At 36.9% G+C, this 23,393-nt stretch overlaps 1 protein-coding gene across 5 annotated transcripts in view; it reads right to left on the minus strand.

The window, feature by feature from the left end:
- Positions 1-23,393, minus strand: part of PCNX1 (pecanex 1) — a 177,738-nt gene that overhangs the window by 138,678 nt on the left and 15,667 nt on the right. For all 5 annotated transcript variants that reach the window (XM_043921044.1, XM_043921048.1, XM_043921045.1 and 2 more), the window contains exon 2: positions 9,568-9,776. In XM_043921044.1, coding sequence (XP_043776979.1) covers positions 9,568-9,776 — 209 coding nt within the window. The remainder of the gene's footprint in view (positions 1-9,567; positions 9,777-23,393) is intronic.

The following is a 23,393-nucleotide window of genomic DNA, read 5'->3' on the forward strand; positions in this document are numbered from 1 at the left end:
ATAAACTGTTCGATACCACAGAAAGGACAGACGGCTCTCATCTTCCCCAGTACCTGTGCATCAGCTGTAATGATGCGTAATTCACGTATCATACACTGAAACTGTGCAATTTGATGATTTTTAATATATTCATAAAGTGAATGTGGTGAGGCATCCATCACGACAGTCAATTTTAAAACATTTTTATCATCTCAAAAGCAAAACCATTTAGCTATTAACTCACCTCCCTCCTCCCATCAGCCCTCAGCAACCTTTTGTAACTGGCTTCTTTTACTTAGCACAATGTTTTCAAGGTTCATACATGCAGTAGTATGTATCAGTGCTTTATATCTTTCTATGGCCAAATATTCCATCGTAAAGATAGAACACATTTTGTTTATTCAATCATCAGTTGATGAACAATCTTTCTTAATTTTATGAATCACTTCTGAGAGCAAGTTCAAATGATTACAATTGGAACATAAAATAACAAAGCAAAATTTACTAAATATTTAATATATTCTAGTCACAGGGGCACATGTTTTATTTGCATTTTCTCATGAAACATTCCCCTAAAATCTATGCCATAAACACTATCATCCTCATTACACAGATGAAAAAACTGAAAAATGAAAGGTGTAAAAACTTGCCTAAGTTCTCAGAGGAGTACACAACGTAAGCCAAGTCATTGGTATATGGAATTCAGGTGGGAAGGGAGGACACCAATAATACTAACTCAGCCCTCTACAGTGTGTTATCATATCTGTTCTTTCTTCTTTTCTTCTTTATACACGAGAATGTAGGTACTCATAACCAGTAAGGACTGATAGTAAGATTTGAACACCAGGTCTAAGTCTAAAGGCCACAGTCTAAGATATCAATAATGCCTTTTAAACAAATAGGCACTGAAGTTCTCTTTCCAGTTCAAAACCAAAAATAAACTCCATCTAGAGAACCCTTCTTAACATCAACACGATTGACATTTCGGGCCACATATTCTCAGCTGCTGAGGACCATCTTGTGCATTGTTAGGATGATTAGCAGCATCCCTGACTTCTATCCACCAGATGCTGGTAGCATTTCTCCCTGTGATAACCAAAAGTGTCTCCAAATATTGCCAAGTATCTCCTGTGGGGGACGGTCATCTCCAGTGGAGAAAAAATAATCTAGATCTAATGCTCAATGGTCAACACTGAGTAGGAGCTACTTAGGGAGAAAAAAAGATGAAAGAAAAAACAAATAGTTCTTTTCTTGCAAACTTGCTGTACCTTTCTCTTCTCTACAAATTAAGAAGCAGAACTTTTAGTCAGTTATCAGTGTCCTAATATATAAATTGAGTAAGAATTTTCTTTACTAGTAAGGCTTGTAGATTTTCAACAATGGTGATTGCAGCACGTACCTGGAAAGTAAATAGTTTACAATTCCCACAAAAGCAAAGTGGTCTACTGTGGTAAGCTGTAGACCAAACTGACCAAATTCAGGGAATCGCTACCTTTATGATTTAATTTCCTCATCTGCTTAAAAAAAAAAAAAAAAAACAGGTACAGGGGAAAGAGGTCTAATCTTTCCCCTGTAGATTAGAAAGTAGAAAGGGTCTAATCTGAATTATAAAGTAAGATGTCACAAATCAAGTTGCTGATAATTAATATCATTAACAGCTCAGGCTCTAACTAGAACTTCACAGTACCACCTCAGTACCAAATTTACAAATCTAAATCAAGACCACAAGGATGTTCATAAAAGCATAAATAGATAAAAACAAAGTCCCTAAACAGAATAAATCTTCAGAAAATTTAGCCTAAAACTCACCTGCATATATTTTAAATGGATCCTTAATTTACAATATTGCAAGCATCACTGCACGAGAAACAGAAAAAAGATACGTTCTGTCTTCACATATTCATATTCTAAAATTCAACATGCTAATTTCCTCTCCTGAAACGTTAAAAATGTAATACATATATAAATGACGCTGACTCATTCTTTAAGATCAAGATTTAAGATCGTTATTTCTGAGCTGCCATACCACAGCCAATGGCAACCAGAAGCAGAAGCAGTCAGTCCTACTACATTTGTTCATCCATGCTACAAACCAACAGCTCTAATGTACCAAGCATAGTGATAGGCTCTGACAATAAGTGTATTTGTCTTCCTGTTCATTTCTGTTCCTCAGAACAGAGATTTGTAAGTGGGAGAGTGAGGGAAAGGACATGTCAAAAGCAAATTCTGCAACAAAAATCTTATTTAATGGTGACACTTAAAGACACTCCTTTTAAGATTAAAGAAAGACAAAGATGTACACCAATGCTATTTCAATTTAACCATGTGTTAGAAGTTATAGCCAATGAAAAGTTAAACAAGAATAAGGCATAGAGAGGAAGAAATAGAATTGCCATCATATGCAGCAAATCAAAAAATAACCTACAAAATTTTACCATTAATAAAGGAGCTTAATAAGATTGCTGGAAACAAAGTAAACTGCTACATTTAAAGGGACAAAAACAAAAAGTAATTAGAAAAAGTTGACAGAATTTAATAAAAACTATGAAAGCCTTTTAATGGAGAAATGATAAATCTTTACTGAAAGACATTTAAGAAGATTAAATAAATGGAAAGATTCAATAGTGTAAGGATATCGATTCTCAGCAGAGGAATCTACATATCCAATGTAATTCTAATAAAAACTCTTAAGTCCTTGTAGACTTTGCCTACCAGACTCTAAAGTTTGTATCAAAGATCAAGAGTAGCAAAGTCACTTTTGAAAAAAAAAAAAAAAAAGTACAAGGTTTGCCCCACTAGGTATCAAAAATCATGTTACAAAGCTATAGCAATTATGATTGTGTAGTAACTACATAGGCATAAACTATATTAACAGAAGAGAATAGAGCCCAGAAACATACCCACCATTTGTGAAAACAAGTTATGATAAAGTGAGTACCACAGGTCAAAAAGGAAAAGATAGTCTTATAACAAATACTGATTAAGCCAGTTATATATACAGAAAAACAAATCCTAAATCCATACCTGACAACAGATCATAATAATTTCCAGTACAACTGAAATGTGAAAACAAAAGAAACATGAAACTTTAAAAAGACAATCTTTGAGAGTATCTTTTTGATATCTGTGTAGAAAATAATTTCTTAACTAAGACACAGAAACGTTAATTACCAAAAAAAAACCAATAAACTATAAATTTAAGAAATGTATGATAATCATACGGAGAAGGCAATGGCACCCTACTCCAGTGTTCTTGCCTGGAGAATCCCAGGGACAGAGGAGCCTGGTGGGCTGCCGTCTATGGGGTCGCACAGAGTCGGACAGACTGAAGCAACTTAGCAGCAGCAGCATGATAATCATAAGAAATCTTAAGCAAAATGACAAGCTATAAACTGGAAAAAGACATCTGTAATGTATATAACCAACAAAGGAGTAATATTATGAATATATATTTTTAAATTAATTTATCTTTAACTGAAGGATGATTGCTTTACAATATTGTATTGGTTTCTGCCATACATCAACATGAATCAGCCATAGGTATACATATGTCCCCTCTCTCTTGAACCCCTTCTTTTTAACAAAAAAAAGAGAACGCCAAAGAAAAATGAAACAAGAAATAAACAGGCACTGGAAAGAACAGAAAGCTTAAATGGACCATATATGTGAGGTAAGATGCTCTGCCTCATTAGTAATCAGAAAAGTTAACTATTGATAGAAGTCAAAATAAGACACACCTAACACTCAGTGTCAGACTTTATTTTTTTGGGCTCCAAAAATCACTGCAGATGGTGATGCAGCCATGAAATTAAAAGACGCTTACTCCTTGGAAAGAGAGTGATGACCAACCTAGATAGCATATTAAAAAGCAGAGACATTACTTTGCCCACAAAGGTCCATCTGGTCAAGGTTATGGTTTTTCCAGTGGTCATGTATGGATGTGAGAGTTGGGACTGTGAAGAAAGCTGAGCGCCGAAAAACTGATGCTTTTGAACTATGGTGTTGGAGAAGACTCTTCAGAGTCCCCTAGACTGCAAGGAGATCCAACCAGTCCATCCTAAAGGAGATCAGTCCTGGGTATTCATTGAAAGGACTGATGCTGAAGCTGAAACTCCAATACTTCGGCCACCTCATGCGAACAGTTGACTCGCTGGAAAAGACCCTGATGCTGGGAGTAGTTGGGGGCAGGAGGAGAAGGGGACGACAGAGGATGAGATGGCTGGATGGCATCACCAACTCGATGGGCATGAATTTGAGTAAACTCCAGGAGTTGGTGATGGACAGGGAGGTGTGCTGCGATTCATGGGGTCGCAAAGAATCGGACACAACTGAGTGATTGAATTGAACTGAACTGAACACTCAACTGTAGAGAAGGCAATGGCAACCCACTCCAGTACTCTTGCCTGGAGAATCCCAGGGACAGAGGAGCCCGTTGGACTGCCGTGTACAGGGTAGCACAGAGTTGGACACAACTGAAGCGGCTCAGCAGCAGCAACATTCAACTGTTAAAATGGAAAACTAGTAAAACTTACAAAAACAACAACAAAATCAAATATTGAGGATATGAAACAATAAGAACTTTCACACACTAGTGGTGAAAGTATGAACTGGTATTACTGTTTTGGCAAACAGCTTGGAATTACCTAATAAAACTGAATGTGAAAATGCCCTGTGAACCAGCTTACGTATATTAGATATACACATGTGGCCAAAGAAACGTATATGATAATGCATTATCTGAGCAAAAAACCTAGAAATAATCTGAATGACTATCAACAGAAAAATGGATAAACTGTAGTCTACTCCAACAGAGGTAGACTATACAAGAGCAAACACAAATAATAGCTGGAAGCATCAACATGGGTAAGTCTACAAAATATGAAATTCTGCAAAAAAAAAAAGCCCTTCACAGAGAAATACAAACAATATGACTGTCTTTAGGATGTCTTAGGCAGACAAAATTAAGTAATAATAGGTTTAGGACTATCTACAAAGACTGTATAACAGTAAACCAAGGGAATTATTAATAAAAAGTTTAAGATAAAGATCACTCCTGAAAGGAAAAGGGTGGAATGAAATGAGAAAGTCTTGTATTTGTATAATGTCCTATTACTTAAGTTGTGTGGTGGGTAAGTATTCACTCAGTTATTATTCTCTAAATTATACATATATAATTAGCCAGAACTAATCAAATACAACCTATCCAGAACTAATAAGAGCTAGCAATTACTGTTGTTCCATGTATCAGAAACAGTTCTAATAGCTTTGCATATATGATCTCATTTAGCCTCATAATCCTAAAAGATGATGCTGTTAAAGTGCTGCACTCAATATGTCAGCAAATGTGGAAAACTCAGCAGTGGCCACAGGACTGGAAAAGATCAGTTTTCATTCCAATTCCAAAGAAAGGCAATGCCAAAGAATGCTCAAACTACTGCATAATTGCACTCATCTCACATGCTGGCAAAGTAATGCTCAAAATTCTCCAAGCCAGGCTTTAGCAATACATGAACTGTGAACTTCCAGATTTTCAAGCTGGTTTTAGAAAAGGCAGAGGAAGCAGAGATCAAATTGCCAACATTTGCTAGATCATTGAAAAAGCAAGAGAGTTTCAAAAAAACATCCATTTCTGCTTTACTGACTATGTCAAAGCCTTTGACTGTGTGGATCACAATAAACTGTGGAAAATTCTGAAAGAGATGGGCATACCAGACCACCTGACCTGCCTCTTGAGAAACCTGTATGCAGGTCAGGAAGCAACAGTTAGAACTAGACATGGAACAACAGACTGGTTCCAAATAGGAAAAGCAGTATGTCAAGGCTGCATATTGTCACCCTGCTTATTTAACTTATATGCAGAGTACATCATGAGAAACACTGGGCTGGAAGAAGCACAAGCTGGAATCAAGATTGCCGGGAGAAATATCAATAACCTCAGATATGCAGATGACACCACCATTATGGCAGAAAGTGAAGAAGAACTAAAGAGCCTCTTGATGAAAGTGAAAGAGGAGAGTGAAAAAGTTGGCTTAAAGCTCAACATTCAGAAAACTAAGATCATGGCATCTGGTCCCATCACTTCATGGCAAACAGATGGGGTAACAGTGAAAATAGTGGCTGACTTTATTTTCTTGGGCTCCAAAAATCACTGCAGATGGTGATTGCAGCCATGAAATTAAAAGACGCTTACTCCTTGGAAGGAAAATTATGACCACTCTAGACAGCATATTAAAAAGCAGAGATATTACTTGGCCAACAAAGGTCCGTCTAGTCAAGGCTATGGTTTTTCTAGTAGTCATGTATGGATGCGAGAGTTGGCTGAGCACCGAAGAATTGATGCTTTTGAACTGTGGTGTTGGAGAAGACTCCTGAGAGTCCCTTGGACTGCAAGGAGATCCAACCAGTCCATCCTAAAGGAGATCAGTCCTGGGTGTTCATTGGAAGGACTGATGTTGAAGCTGAAACTCCAATACTTTGGCGACCTGATGCGAAGAGCTGACTCATCTGAAAAGGCCCTGATGCTGGGAAAGATTGAGGGCAGGAGGAGGAGGGAATGACAGAGGATGAGATGGTTGGATGGCATCACCAACTTAATGGACATGAGTCTGGGTAAACTCCGGGAGTTGGTAATGGAAAGGGAGGCCTGGCGAGCTGCAGTTCATGGGGTCACAGAGTCGGACACGATTGAGGGACTGGACTGAACTGAACTGAACCCTAGAGATAGTACTATTATTTGTCTCATCATCCAGATGAGGAAGCCAAGGCATAAAAGCTTAACTCCCCCAAGGTAATGCTATCAGGAACTGATTCAAGCCCCTGGCAGATTAAGTGCAGAATCTACATTATGTTTGTTCAACCAATAAATGGGTGTATGCATTTCATAACAGAAACAGAATAGACTTAAGTACTATGCAGAATCCACTAAAAAATTTATGCACATACACCATATACATATACAAGGGAGTCCCTTGGACAGCAAGGAGAACAAACCAGTCAATTCTAAAGAAAATTAGTCCTGAATATTCATTGGAAAGACTGATGCTGAAGCTAAGCTCCAGTATTTTGGTCACGTGATGTGAACAGCTGACTCACTGGAAAAATCCCTGATGCTGGGAAAGATTAAAGGCAAAAGGAGAAGAGGGCATTAGAGGATGAGATGGCTGGATGGCATCACTGATGCAGTGGACATGAACTTGTGCAAACTCTGGGAGATGGTGAGGGACAGGCAGGTCTGACATGCTGCAGTCCATAAAAGAGCCAGACAAGGCTGAGTGACTGTACAATGAACACACAACGTCTCTGAGTGAGGCGTTCTATTTTAAAAGCTGAGTTCCCTCCAAATTTAATACAATTATCATCAAAATTCTACTGTGATTTTTCTGAAGGATGAGTAGACAAGGGAACATCTCACAAAAAACTAATCATATGCATGAGAATAACTAAGATAATATTAAAATAGTGAAGAGGGATTCACACTGCTAAGTATTAAGCACATTAGAAAGCCAGTGTATTACAGGCAAACAGAGATCAGTGGGGCAGAAACAGAGCCCAGAAATGGACATAATGATGCATTATCCATTCAATGTTGTTGGTCCTAACAAATCTGAAAAAAAAGTTAGAAATGTTCTTCAGATTGACTATAAGTTAAAAATAAAAGATAAAATGGTAAAAATACTGAAAGTACACTCAGATGAAAATTTACATAATTTGGGTAAAGAAAAATATCTTACAAAACTTGATATCAAAGACAGAACTAATAAACTTGCATAGAACAGATCTTACAAAAATTAACTATGGCATATAAATACATATATAAAATGCCATAAAGTGAGGAAAAGTATTTGACATAAAAGATGAGTTGATATCCTTCATAAGTATCTTCTCCAAACCAACAGTAAAAAACTAACCACTGATAGAAAAACATACAACTCACAAAATAACAAATTTAAATGGAACAACATAAGAAAAATGCCTCCATTTCACTAGTAATCTGAAAACTGAAGAAATTAAACAATGAGATATTTACCAGCTTGTGAAAATACTAAATAATCAGTGCTGCCAAAAGTGGAGGGGGGGAACCCTCCAACTGCTGATCACAATAATTAAAAGGTAAAAATCTTTGGACTTTGGCAATATATATTAAAAAATGGGGCATAGTTTTCAAGTAATTCTACTTCTGCTAAATCATGATAAAGAAAATTTTATTCAGTTAAAATTTAAACATCACAGTGATCTAATACTTGAATTTAAATTAGAAAATAACTTAAATAACTAAAAATAAGATAGCTAAATTAAGCTACTGTATACCAACAAAATGGAAAACTGTGCAGTCATTAACAATACTATCACGGGGGAAAAAAAAATACCATCACAGGAAAAAAATGTTTTCACTAATTTGAAATATTTCCTGAGTACCTATTAGTACAAGACACTGTTCAAGAACCTAGGAATAAAATAGTTTGTAAGAAAAACAAGGCACTGCCTTCAAGAAACTTATAAGTGCAAACATGATTATGTAAGATTATTTCAGATAGTGATTTATGCTATGAATAAAATTATCACAAGAGTAAAGTATCTGTTCAATGAACAAATGGGATAATCATGTTAGGATGAAGGAAAATGTAACTGAAAAAGGACAAAGGCTTCAAGTGCACTGGAGATGATGCAGAAATACTGCCCTGTCACAGAAGATGAACACCCCCTTTTAATGGCATTATTTTCATCATGATATAATACATTATACTGAGTGGAAACATAGCAGAGTGGTGAAAAGCATGGACTCCAGAGCCTGAATGCTGGATTATTTGATCCTTCTCACCTTACTTTCCACATCTGTAAGTCAGCAATAATTACAGCATCCATCTCATAGAACTGCTTCTGAGGACTGCATGAGCTTAAAAATGTTGTATGCTCATAAAGCAACAACTGAAGAGTTACAATAGGGATACCTATTATTTCTATAAAGTCACAACCTTTTGACTATAATAACTAAATTCCTCTGGTTGAGGCTGAGGTAACAGGGTAGAATGTGACTAAGAACAGCAGGAAGAATATTTTAGCTGAGATGGAAAAAAAAGCCTCTAGGAGGGGGTCACCACTACATGGGAAATCAGTCATGCCAAGGTCTAGGGAAGGAACAGTTTCTAAGGTGAGAATATAAAATTGAAAAAAAACTTATAATAAAGGGAAAACTGCACATTTTAAGTGTCAAGTACAATATTATCACAGCTTGCTTAAGATGAATACACATTTATATAAAAGTACATAAGTATATGTACATACATGTAACTACATATATGTATAAGTAAAAAATGCTTTGATTTATGAAGTCATGTTTTATTATTTTTTTAACCTGTTTTCCATTGGCTTTGGTCTTTGGTATGTTTAATTATTATACTGTTATGATTATCATTCAAACACGTTCATTAATAAGGCCGAGGATACTGATTTATCTCCAGACAGTCAGCTTCGCTACTGTCTAACGTGACGATCATCCCTGTCACTGTACTAACAGTGGTTAGGCCAGGTGAACAGAACAGGCATGACAATAATCACATCACTGGACACAGGCGTCACGGATTTCCTTACCTCGGGCCATTGCTATCTTTTCTCCGCGTTGAACAGTTGCCTTGCTCAGTTTTGGCTCGCTGATCTGTGAACTCATTTGCGTTCCTATCTACAATCTCTCCAGCATCCAGGGCTCTGTGGAGTCGATAGTTGACCATCTTCAGAACAATGAAAACAGCAGCTATCACAGGACAATAAACTGCTACTATAATCATGGAAGAGGGAAGGGCCTTAAAGAGAAAGAAAAGATAGGCATTTTAAAATCTTTTATACTTTATTCATCTAGAGAAATCTGTAGCTAAAATAACAAACACACATTCTCACGCAAAGCAACAATTGTGTTCCTAACACCAAACTACAGAAGTGTAAGACAGCACTAATACAGTACCCACTTGCTACCTATGGCTATCAAGTGCTCGAAATGTGGCTAGCCTAAATTGAGATGTGCACTAAGAATAAAATAACAATGGGTTCTGAAAATGTAGTATGGAAAAAAGGGTGCAAAATATCTCAGTCTTTATACTGATTACTTGTTGAAATATATTTAGATTATATTGGGTTAAATAAAATATATATTGCAGCTACTAGAAAATTTTAAATTACCTACATGGCTCACATTACATGCCCAGTGGACAGCACTGGTATAAATAAAGTTCATGCCAAAAAGCTTATAATCCAAATAGAGAGTTAATGTATCACATTACATAATATGTGAATAAGACAGGGTTGCACTCCAAATATAAATAATCCTTGTTTACGTGCTCCCAGTAACTTTTTTTTATGATATAAACACACTCATTTCCTTGTGCAGCAATGTAAAGACACTATGTTCACTATCTATGCTGAACCTCACTGTCTCTTAAAAAAATAAAAGTTGTTAATAGTTAATCTCACAGATTAACTATGAGAGAAATTATAGAATTGAGGGAAAAAAAATTCAGGTCTGCCTTTCAAAACAAATAGTTAATCAGAAGGTCATATTTCTCAATATCTCCTTTAATCAGACATTTTTCCTCAAAGTGTTTAGCAATAAATTTGTAACTTGTAATACAACTACCATTCCCCTGAGGCCTTTCTTTGCTGCCCTATGGTAAGTCACAGTTCAATATCCAGCTATAAGAAAAAAACTGAATAACAGTTTTGCTTCCAAGTTCAAAACACTAAATTCATTCAGATTATTCTTTTAAGTCCACGCTCTCTCCTTGTGTGGCTTGGGATCTTTGTTGCCAACTACTAAGGTAGCTGGTGCTTCTACTGAGCTACAACATAAACAATCATTGGTCTATTTGGAGACAAAAACTGAACTTAAATTTTTATTAGCTTTAAAGTTGTCTGCTCTGTCCTTGTGTAACAGAACAGGGAGTAAAAATAAAACAGCAAAAATAAATCTGGCAAATGAAAACAAAAATTAGCAGAATTTCAAAGCAGTATGCCTGGGGATGGGGTGGTAAACCATACGTACTAATCCTGTCCTAAACTATAAATTCCATCCATCAATAATATCTGAACCAACTTTCCTTAATACTTTTTCAGATGAAGAAAAACTAGACAGCAATAACAAGGGGATCACCTTCCTTCCAGAGTCTACCCTCAAATCCATCAGTCCTATGGCTATTTCGCTGCACACAAACGGTCAACTGGGAGAAGAATTAAGAACCATTTTTCATAGAGCTACAGTGGGACAGTCAATTGGCACTGGGATCTAGCTTTTCTACTGGTATACCTGAAGCTTGGGGGTGCTACCTTTACTTAATCATCCTAATGGAAAATTTCCTTTGGCTTATTCACCAAAAAAAAAAGGTAAGTACATAAGCTAATTCCTACAAAGTACAGAATTCAGTTCCCTATCTGTACCACCTTTCACTTCCGGCAGACAGAGAATGCTGGGGGAAAAAGGAAGATGAAGGTCTTAGTAACCAAACATTGTCCATAAACTAGAAAATGACTATTAATCAGAGGTAAAGGAAGAGGTTAGATCAGAAAGAAAAGGAATTTTTTGGGGGGGGGCCACACTGCCCAGGATCTCAGTTTCCAGACCAGAGATTGAACTCAAGCCATGGCAGTCGAAATGTGCAGTCCTAACCACTGGATCTCCAGGAAAATCCCCAAAGGAATTCTTTTTATTTTTATTTCCTCTTTTTAGTCTAAAGATGTATGTATTTTATTACATAGGCAGAACTTTTGCACAAATAAGTGAGGTAGTCACTTCTGAACTTTAGGACAATCCCATTCATCAAGGCACCCCATGGTAAGTGGGTATGGAGGGAGATGTTTATGAAAGTGTTAGAAGGAACTGGGAAGGAGAACAAGGAAGTAGGAATACTTAGCTGCTTAGTATTTTCAACATACCTATTTATATTAGCTTGCAGTAGGGTTTATCACATTGCCTGTGGAGTCCCCAAAGGAATGTTTTTAACCTGAGAGGTTTCCCATGGAGGCTGCCCCCAAAGGACTCAGAAAGGCCCTCTTATCACAACCACAGCTCAAGGAATTCAGCCCTCTTGCCACAGTCCCCTTCAAGGGGTGGAGGTTAAGGATTCCAGGTAAGTATTTCCTTTCAGAGGATGGGGCTTCAAAAGACAAGAAACTATTCCCATTGTCAAGATTCAGACATACATGCCCAAAGAAAAAAATCTCAAATATTATTTTCTATAATCCCAAATACATAGTAAGTCAAATTGATTTCAGCAGGCCATCTGGGAACCTCTCACAAGCTCAGAATATATTTTCCCCAAGGCACCGGCTTACAAATGAATTATTGGAACTTGAGCCTACCCATATTCCTGCACTTCCCTCGAAGCTCAAACGGTAAATAATCTGCCTACAATGCAGAAGGCCTGGGTTCGACTCCTGGGTTGGGAAGATCCCCTGGAAAAGAGAATGGCAAACCCACTCCACTATTCTTGCCTGGAGAATCCCATGGACAGAGGAGCCTGGTGGGCTACAGTCAAAGGGTTGCAAAGAGTCAGACACAACTGAGTGACTAACACATACATGCAAACATATTTCTGCAGAAGTTAGAATTTTCTCCTCTGCCATCTTGGCTCCTCCCCCTATCTACATACTATTTTAATATGAATAGAATTATTAAAAATACTAGATCTTTTTCTGTTTACACTTGCATTTTATATTTATGTCACTCTAAAACATGTACGTGTATTTACATTTTTATCTACAGTAGAATGTTCTTAGAAAAAGCAACATTCAAAAATACATATTAACAAGCTGGAAAGAGACCAAAGTAATATACACAGTACCTAAAACCCACCATCAATATACATGTGTTAGGAGTATAGGCAGCTTAAAACATATACGAGAAGACAGAGCACAAATGTGAAAAATAAGGGAGGGAATAAAAGTCCTAAGAAATAAAAGTCAGGATGTATACTGAGGGACTAAAATTATCTTCCATATTTTATAGGAATTTTTCTATACTTTAAATTTTCCCAGCAAGAAAAGAAAAAGCCTTTAGATGATCTGAATCTGTATTTTGGTGAAAATCAATGTCTTTAGTTAAAATGTTATATAAAATATACTTGAGTGCATGCTAAGTTGCTTCAGGCGTGTCCGAATCTTTGTCACCCTGTGGACTGTAGCTCACCAGGCTCTCCTGCCCATGGGATTCTCCAGGCAAGAATACTGAAGTGGGTTGCCATGCCCTCTTCCAGGGGATCTTTCCAACCCAGGGATGGAACCTGCATCTCCTACTTCTCCTGCACTGGCAGGCGGGTTCTTTACCACTCTATTTCTACCCTCCTGTTTCATAAAACAATTTTGTTCAATTCATTTACATATATCTTTAGTTATCTAACTAAAAGCCATCATAAGTTATCTAATATAGGCTGACACAGCACATTATCATCATTTTGGCATATATCATTTAAATTATAACAGTTTTCAATGTGTATGATGTTACTGGAAACTGTGTTTATAACACATACCCATTTGTGTTTTATTAGGACAATTTTTATTCCTTTTCCATTCATCTCATAAATGTATATTCCTATCTCCATAACTGAGTAACATACATTGCTTTATCTTTAATAATTCATTATGGCATTCAAGACTTGCAGTTGCAACAGTTGGACATGACTTAGTGACTAAACAACAACAACCCCTCATAACAGTTACCATAACTATACTAAATTTTTTAGGACTTAAAAAAGAAAACCATGTTGCTGAAAACACAAAAAAGCAACTGGGGAAAATAAGTAAGTAAGCAAGCAGCAGGCAATATAAAAAACTTCGTAACAACTCAGATAATATGGTGATTCTTTCTTTGTTGAGGGACAGCTGGGTGGTGGAATCTAACCTTACATAGGCATACCTATATGAACCTAGACTTATATAGGCATACCTCAGAGCTGTCGTAGGTTTGAATTTAGAGCGCTGCAATAAAGCGAGTCATGAGAGAAATCACTACTTATGGCAACTATAGTCTTAAGAAATGTATTTCTTAAATAATGAGACTTGAAAGTAGAAATTAATTCTTGATCCATGGGCTGTAGAATGGCTATTGTGTTAGTAAATATGAAAAAAACATGAATCTCATTGTACATCTTTAGCTGAGCTCTTAACGGGCCAGGTACATTGTCAATGAGCAGTAATATTTTGAAAGTGATCTTTTTTCTTTACAAAAAAAAAAAAACTCAAATGAAATTATAAGAACATAAATTGACTGGCACCAATGTTTTGCTTTTAATTTTAAATTTTTTTTTACAATTTTTAAAGGTTATTTTTCATTTACAGTTATTACAATATATTGGCCATATTCCCCATGTTGTACAATATATCCTTGAGCCTATCTTACACCCAACAGGTTGTACCTCTCACTCCCCTACCTTTATATTGCCCCCCCTACCCCTATTATAGGTAACCAACAGCCTATCTTCTATTATCTGTGAGTCTGCTTCTTTGTTACATTCACTAGTCTGCTGTATTTTTCAGATCCTACATGTAAGTGATATCATATAGTACTTCTCTTTCTCTGTCTGACTTATTTCACTTAGTATAATGCCCTCCAAGTCCATTCATATTGCTGCAAAAGGCAAAATTTCATTCTTTTTTATGCCTAGGTAGTATTTCATTGTATATATGCATATGTGTGTGTGTATATATATATATGTATATACACACACCACAGCTTCTTTATCATCCATCTGTTGGATTCTTAGGTTGCTTCCATATCTTGGCTATTATAAATAATGCTATCAACACTGGGATCCATATTTCCAAATCAGTGTTTTCTTTTTTTTTTTTTGGTAAAGAAATACATCCAGAAGAGGAACTACTGGGTCATATAGCAGTTCTGGTTTTAGTTTTTTTGAGAAACTTCCATACTGTTTTCCACCATGACTGCACCAATTTACACTCCCACCAACAATGTACTAGAGTTTCCTTTTCTCCACATTCTAACCAATATTAGTTATGTGTCTTCTTTCTGATGACAATCATCTTGACAGGTATGAGGTGATATTTCATTGTGGCTTTGATTTGCATTTCCCTGAAGATTAGCAGACGGTGATTGCAGCAATGAAATTAAAAGACGCTTACTCCTTGGAAGGAAAGTTATGGCCAATCTAGACAGCATGTTAAAAAGCAAAGACATTACTTTGTCAACAAAGGTCCGTCTAGTCAAGGCTATGGTTTTTCTAGTAGTCATGTATGGATGTGAGAGTTGGACTATAAAGAAAGCTAAGTGCCGAAGAATTGATGTTTTTGAACTGTGGTCTTGTAGAAGACTCTTGAGAGTCCCTTGGACTGCAAGGAGATCCAACCAGTCCATCCTAAAGGAGATCAGTCCTGGGTGTTCACTGGAAGGACTGATGTTGAAGCTGAAACTCCAATACTTTGGCCACCTGATGCGAAGAGCTGACTCATCTGAAAAGACCCTGATGCTGGGAAAGATTGAGGGCAGGAGAAGAAGGGGACGACAGAGGATGATGGTTGGATGGCATCACTGACTCGATGGACATGGGTTTGGGTGGACTCCGGGAGTTGGTGATGGACAGGGAGGCCTGGCGTGCTGCGGTTCATGGGGTCGCAAAGAGTCAGACACGACTGAGCAACTGAACTGAACTGAAGATTAGCAGTGCTGAGCAACTTTTCATGTGCCTATTGGCCATCTGCATTTCCTCTCTGGAAAAATGTCTATTCAGTTCTTCTGCCCATTTTTTAATTAGGCTGGTTTTTTGAGTTTATTTTGCCACTAGTTGTATGAGCTGATTATATATGTTGGATATTAATCCCTTACCGGTCATATCACTTGCAAATATTTTCTCCCATTCAGTAGGCTGTCTTTTTGTTGTGATGGTGGTTTTCTTTGCTGTGCAAACAATTTTAATTAGGTACCATTTGTTTATTTTTGCTTGTATTTCCTTTAGTTTAGGAAGACAGATCCAAAAAAATACTGCTGCAATTTATGTCAAAGAGTGTCTGCCAATACTTTCCTCTAGGAGTTTTATAGTATCCACTCTTACACTTGGGTCTTTAATCCATTTTGAACTTTAGCAGTCCAATTTTCTGAGTACCACTTGGAAGAGACTGCTTCTCTCCCTCATATAGTGTTGCCTCGTTTGTCGTAGATTAATCGACCATAAATACAAGGTCTTATTTCTGGGCTCTCTATCTTGTTCTATTGATCTGTGTGTCTGTTTTTGGAAAGGTACCAATGTTTCACTTTACATATATTTTTCTGAGTAAACCTAACCATCCTGGAAAAAGAATGGGGTATCCTATACTAAGAACCATCTTGATTCATATCTCCTTTTGTAAATTAGTTAACTTGACATTCTGTTGTATGAATCGTTTTTTAAATAGTTTTAATCAGTCTAAGTAAATCCCTGAGTAAACTGATAAAAAAATTAATCATATGGTAAATATGAGGACCATAAGCTATCTCATAAAGTCCAACTTAAACTGCTTAGCCTATTTTTTTATTCTGTCTCTGATATATTCTATTGAAATAATTTTTCAGAATTTATAGTAAATGAAAATAAGAAATCTGTCACATGACTTTGTAATTCTGAAGAATAGAAACTAGGTTATTATCTTTTTACTATACCTCAAAAAAACAACAGTTCAGGGTATACTCAGTGAGATTATCTTAGAGGCAAATATATGAAAAATAATGGAATTCTTTGTGCACTTAATAGCCATATTCCTACAAAAGTAGGGTACAATATAAGCACAAATAACAATAGCTCAGACTTAAGGCTTAAAAAACAAAAGATTTAATTCAATAACAAAAGCATTAAGCCATAGGGAAATTACAAGGATCAATAAAAATAAATATTTTTAAATAAAATATGAATACACAAAAAATAGGTTATCAAGCATTATTATTTGACTGTATATTCTTTCATGTTTCACTAAAACAGAATGAATAAGTTGCAAGTTGAGATCCCAACACAAGAATGAAAGTCAGTTAGGATTTATGAATTAAAAGTATATTAGCAAATTTCCCTAGTGGCCCAGTGGTTAAGAATCACCTTGCAATGCAGGGCCACAGGTGTGATCCCTGGTCTGGGAAGATTCCATTTGTCACGGGGCAACTAAGCCCATGAGTCACAACTACAGAGCCCATGCACTGCAACTACTGAAGCCCCACACACCGCAACTCGACAGTAGTCCCCGCCCTCCGCAAGTAGAGAAAGCCCACCCATATAGCAAGGAAGACCCAGCTCAGTCAAAAACAAATTAAAAAAAAAAAAGTATACTAGCTCTCTTAAGAGTATTAACAGAATTCATCCATCATTCTTGCCCTGAACTCACTCAACTGGCTTGAAACAGAATGATGGTATTGCATGCTACATAATCCATTTCTACTTTAAAAGTAAATGCTCAAATAGGCAATGTATCACACACACGAGTTTACATAAGGTAAATATGAAAGCCGCCCAATAGAAAAAAAAGAATGAAAGGAAGTACAGTTTATCTTACTGCTGCCACTTCCTCAGTTTCCATAATGGCAAATGACACATTCAACTCAAGGAATAAGAGTTTTATTCATTCATTCAACATATATTTATTGAATAACGATTTAAGCCCCAGCTACACTGCAATAAATAAGATCCCTTCTCTCTCCTGAAGCATCTTAGGAGAATGACTATGCTTTTACCAAGTGCTACGTGCTCTAAATGGCAAAGTATCTGTCTCACAACAATCCTTTGAAGAAAGTACTATCACTATCTACATCTTACAAATAGGACAACTTAAAGGCTTATGAAGTCCTTGTCTGTAGCTGGTAAATTGGCAAAAACAGGATTCACATCTAGTCTAACTTCAGTGGTTGAGAACCTGAGTTTTTAACCACTACAAGTAGACCGTCTCCTTCCAAGGCAGTGTTAACTTTCTTTTTCATTGCTGCCATCCTAAGGAGTTGTTTTAGACATTTTCCCCCTAACTGTTCCCTGTGAAATAATAAAAAATACATATATTGGTTTCTGTCCCTGGTTCCTGGCACAGAGCTCCTAAACACTTGCAATTTCCTAAATGATAAGAGCACAAAGAGCATCTTTCATTCTAATATCTGGTGTTTACGCTCCTTTCTGACATGTAAATCCCTTGGAATTTCCTGGGTGATAGGAAGGCCTTTTTTCTAATGAGGTGACTCTGGGTGGGCTCCTGAACGGGGGCTGGTCACCTGAAAGACCAAGCCATGATTAGAAGCTTGGAATTTTCAGCCTCCTCCTTCAAGCTCCGTACAGTTTGAAAAGGGCTGGAAATGGAGTTAATAACTGATTAGGCCTGTGTGAGGCAATCTCCATAAAATCCTAATAGTATGAAGTTCCGAGAGTTTCCAGGTTGGTGAATACAGAGAGGTGATGGAGGGCCGCACACCCAGAGAGGGTACGAAAGCTGGGAACTCTTTCCCACATATATTCCCTGATCTATGAATCCGTTCCACCTGCATGTTCTCTATCTTTATTACAGCCTTTTACAACAAACTGGTAGACAGTAAGTAAACTGTTTTCCTGAGTTCTGTGAGCCTCTCTAGCACCTCAATCAAACCTCAGGATGGGGTCACAGGAACCACTGATTTATAGTCAACTGGTCAGAAGAACAAGAAACAGCCTGCACTTTGGACTGGCATTTTAATTGTGGGGAAGAGGGGCAGTTTTGTGGGATGAAAAACTTAACCTGTGGGATCTGATGCTATCTCTATGTAAACGCATCAGAATTGAATTAAACTGTCAGAGTGTCTCAGAGAACTCCTTGGTGGGGAAAAACCCCCACACATCTGGTGTTAGAAGTGTTGTAAGTGCAGAGGAGAAGCATACAGAAGTGTAGGTTTTCTAAATACTGACTCCATCATAAAATCTTACCACCACAGGAACGCTGTGTATCTATATACTACATGCACATCTGCACTTTGTGCATAAAAATATTTCACCACTACCCCCCATCCCAAGAAGTAATTTTTGCCTGCCTGAGGACAACAACATATCTATTGAGCATGAATACTCTTAGGACTTCCCTGGTGGTGATGCCATTAGCTAAGACTGCACTCCCAATGCAGGGGGCTGGGGTTCAATCCTTGGTCAGGGAACTAGATCCCACATGGCACAACTAAGAGCCCACAGGCAGAAACTAAGATCCAGCAGAGACAAACTTTAAAAAAGAGAGAGAATGAATGCTCCAGAGCAAAATTTCTCAGCTTCAGCACTGCTGACACTTGGGGCCAGATAATCTTATGTTGTTAGGGGCTATCCTATTCAAGATAGCATGTTTAGCACCAACCTCTACCCACTAGAAACTGCAATGCTTAAAGTTTCCAAAAAAGTTCCAGCCCTTGAAACAATTGCTTCTCTGGCTGCTATTTACATATTCGTAAGGACAACAATTTCAGATTTTGTTCATAAAAAACTGGAATGGACAGGATTTAAACAGACAGCAAATGCTGCACCTCTGTAGCTGGAGTGAAGAAGCACATGTAATAGCAGCAGCAATGGCAAAAACAAATAGTATTTTAAATTAACACAGCAGGGAAAAAGGCCCCCATAAGACCAATAAGTGAAAGGATATTAAATTTTAATAAAATCCATTTATAATACAGGCATACCTTGTAGATATTGCAGGTTTAGTTCCAGACCACTACAATAAAGTGAACAGCACAGTGAAGTAAGTCACACGAATTTTTTGGTTTCCTATATATATACACACACTATTCTGTAGTCTATTAAGTGTGAAATAGTATTATGTCTAAAAAAATGCACATACCTTAATTTAAAAATACTTTATTGCTAAAAAATGCTAACCATAATCTAAGACTTCAGCAAGTCATCATCTTCTTACAAAAGTAACATCAAATATCACTGATCATAATAGAAAATTTAGTAATAATGAAAATTTTGAAATAATGTGAGAATTGCCAAACCAGATACAGGGACACAAGAAAACAACACTGTTGGGAAAATGGTGCCAACAGACTTGCTGAACGGGTTGCCACAAACCTTCAACATGTGAAAAAATACAGTACCTATGAAGCATAATAAAGGGAAGCCACAACAGAATGAAGTATTCCTGTACATGCTACAGAACCTGGTTAACTTAGCCCTCCCTCCAAAATGATGAGTGAGACAAATTATCTCACTGAGAACCATAACTAAATTGCGTGAGATTTATAACCGGCTTCCACTGTATTCACATAATATGCTAGTTGAGAAGGGGAGCCAAGATTAAAGATATAATTAGATGGTGATTTCAAGGGCAGCTCTGAGAGTTCTAGACTCAGAATAAATACTGAAAAAGATCCGGGGACACTTAGTTCACCCCAGTCAATCACAAGAAGGCTTTCAGACACGGATTAATCAGAAAAGCATCTTGCATGACTGTGGAAGAGCACGGTGGAAAGTGACCGTGATGGTCATCTTGAGGCCAAAGGGAAGAAACAACAGAGGCAATCTGTATAACCCTGAACCAGTGGTTTAACTTCTAGGAGCCTTTGTTTCCTCACTAGAAAAATAGGCATAGTAACAGTATCTTCATTTCACAGAGCTACAATAAGTATTAAGTGAGAAAACTTGAAAGGAGATAGTGCATGGGCATATAATAGCACAACTATTTCCTGTTGTTAATAACATTTGAACAATGTAGTGACAAAGGTCCATATAGTCAAAGCTATGGCTTTTCCAGTAGTCATGTATAGATGTGAGAGTTGGACCATAAAAATGACTGAGCACTGAAGAATTGATGCTTTCAAACTGTGGTGTTGGAGAAGACTCTTGAGAGTCCCTTGGACTGCAAGGAGATCAAACCAGTCAATCCTAAAGGACATCAACCTTGAATACTCACTGAAAGGACTGACGCTGAAGCTGAAGTTCTAATACTTTGGCCACCTTACGCAGAGAGCTGACTCATTGGAAAAGACGCTGATGCTGAGAAAGGCTGAAGGCAGGACAAGAAGGGGACGACAGAGGACGAGATGGTTGGATGGCATCACCAACTCAATGGACATGAGTTTGAGCAAACTCAGGGAGATAGTGAAGGCCAGGGAGGGCCTAGCATGCTGCAGTCCATGGAGTGGTAAAGAGTTGGACACAACTGAGCAACTGAACAACAACAACAATGTAGGGACAAACTAAGATAAGCAAACAAAAAGACCTCTTAGTGAAAAAGGTTCAGAGGAACCAAATATGAACTGCAAAACAAAAACAGATGAGGTAGTTAAAACTTGTGAGACCTCAGAATACACAGAGGTAAATATTAGTCTGATACTGAACCACCAGAAGTCACTGGAAAATGGAGAAATATTGCCATAACACAGTAAAGAAAAAAGAATCTATATTCCAAACTAAAACTTAGCATGCTCAATGGTAAAACACTAAAATTCTCATTAAAGACGGGAATAAGGCAAAGCTGTCCATATTTTCAGCATTATTTTATATAGATATGTGAAGTATCATACCAAGAAATTACACAAGAGAAAAACGTATAAATACTGGGAAGAAGCTAAAATTGTTACTTACAAATGTAACTGCATATCTGAAAATCCTTTTAAAATAAACAAAAATTATTCAAAAGAATAACCTAATTCTATGGTATCTAACTATAAGATAAATTGAAATCAACAGGTTTGTATGGAATCCTGGAACAGAAAAAAAGGACATGAGATAAAAAAGAAATCTGAACAAAGTAGCAATTATTAAGTTAGCACTGATGTATTAACATTGATTTACTGGTTGTGATAAATGCACCATAGTAAGCTAAGATGTTAACAACAGGAGAAACTGGGTACAGAATATAGAGGATCTCTCTGCGCTTTCTCTGCAAATCTTCTATGCATCTAGAACTATCCTAAAATAAGACTTAAACAAAAAAACACATGATTTTTCTTACATACAAGTAATTATCAGTTAGAAATATAGCAAAAGAAATGGCTGCATCAGGTAGCCATAGTATTGGAGCTTCAGCATCAGTCCTTCCAATGAATATTCAGGATTGATTTCCTTTAGGACAGACTGGGTGGATCTCCTTGCTGTCCAAGGGACTCTCAAGAGTCTTCTCCAACACCACAGTTCAAAAGCATCAATTCTTCAGTGCTCAGCCTTCTTTATGGTCCAGCTCTCACATCCATACATGACTACTGGAAAAACCATAGCTTTGACTATACAGTCTTTGTGTGCGAGGTTAACACAAAAGAAAGCTTCTTTTTAAAAAAATCTACTGAAGGACAAAAAAGAAATGAAGAGTTCATCTTAACCCAATATTACAAAATATCAAACCTTCCTCCCTAAAGAAATCCAAAATTCAACACTTTCAATAAAAGAATTCAATAACATCCCTGGGAAATGGAACAAAATGGAGGAATAAACATGCAAGAATGGCCACAGAAATAACAATAAGAAATAATTACTAAGAAAGAAAAATTTATTAAATTAGAATTACTAAAAAAAAGTATGGCATTCATGTAAGAATAAATATACTGATAAAACAGAAAATACAAATACCCCAATAGAAACTTAAGGTTATGAAAAACGAGGCATTAAACCACTAAGAAAGAGACAGGAGTGTTTAATAAATTAGGTTGATTGACACAACTGTCTAAAAAAATTTTTAAATAGACATTCCGTATCACTTAGAGCAAAATAAATTCCAAATAGGCTGAACTATTAGATGTTTCCAATCAGATTACAAATATATAATTAATCCTTACTATATAAAATATATATTTAGATATCAACAACAATCTACTAGAAAATAAAGTACATGAAACTATTACAGAAAAATAGGGGGAAAAAATGACCCCCAAGCTTATGAAAAGCTGCTCAATCCCAAAATGGGAGAAATGTCAATTAAAACTACTCTAGGATACTACTTTTTACCTATGAAAAATCGCAAAACTACGTGAGGCTGTGGCACACAGGAGCACAAACAGGCACCCTAATACACTGCCTGCAGGCATGTCAAGTGATAACTACCCCCCTAGAGGGCAACTTAGCACTAGCTTTGAAAACAAAAGCATTTATCCCTTTGACCAACCAATCTCATATCTAAGAATTTATCTTAACATTGTTTCTAGACACTTATAAGATTACATCTGTACAAATTATTTACTGCAGCAAGGTCTGTGCTAGCAAAAGGCTATAAACAAATACCCATTCGCAGGGAACATGATAAATAATAAACCTATGCAACAGAATACTACGCAACTAAAACAAAAAACAACTGAACCCAATAAAAGTTCAGGACCAGACAGCTTCCCTGGTGAATTCTACCAAACAGTTAAAAAATTAATACCAATCCTTCTCAAACTCTTCCAAAACACACAAGATGAAGGAACACTTCCAATCTCATTTTATGAGGCCAGCATTGTGCACTGCAAGTCGTGTCCAACTCTTTGCGAC

Source organism: Cervus elaphus, chromosome 12 (genome assembly GCF_910594005.1).
Source record: "Cervus elaphus chromosome 12, mCerEla1.1, whole genome shotgun sequence".
Classification (NCBI taxonomy): Eukaryota; Metazoa; Chordata; class Mammalia; order Artiodactyla; family Cervidae; genus Cervus; species Cervus elaphus.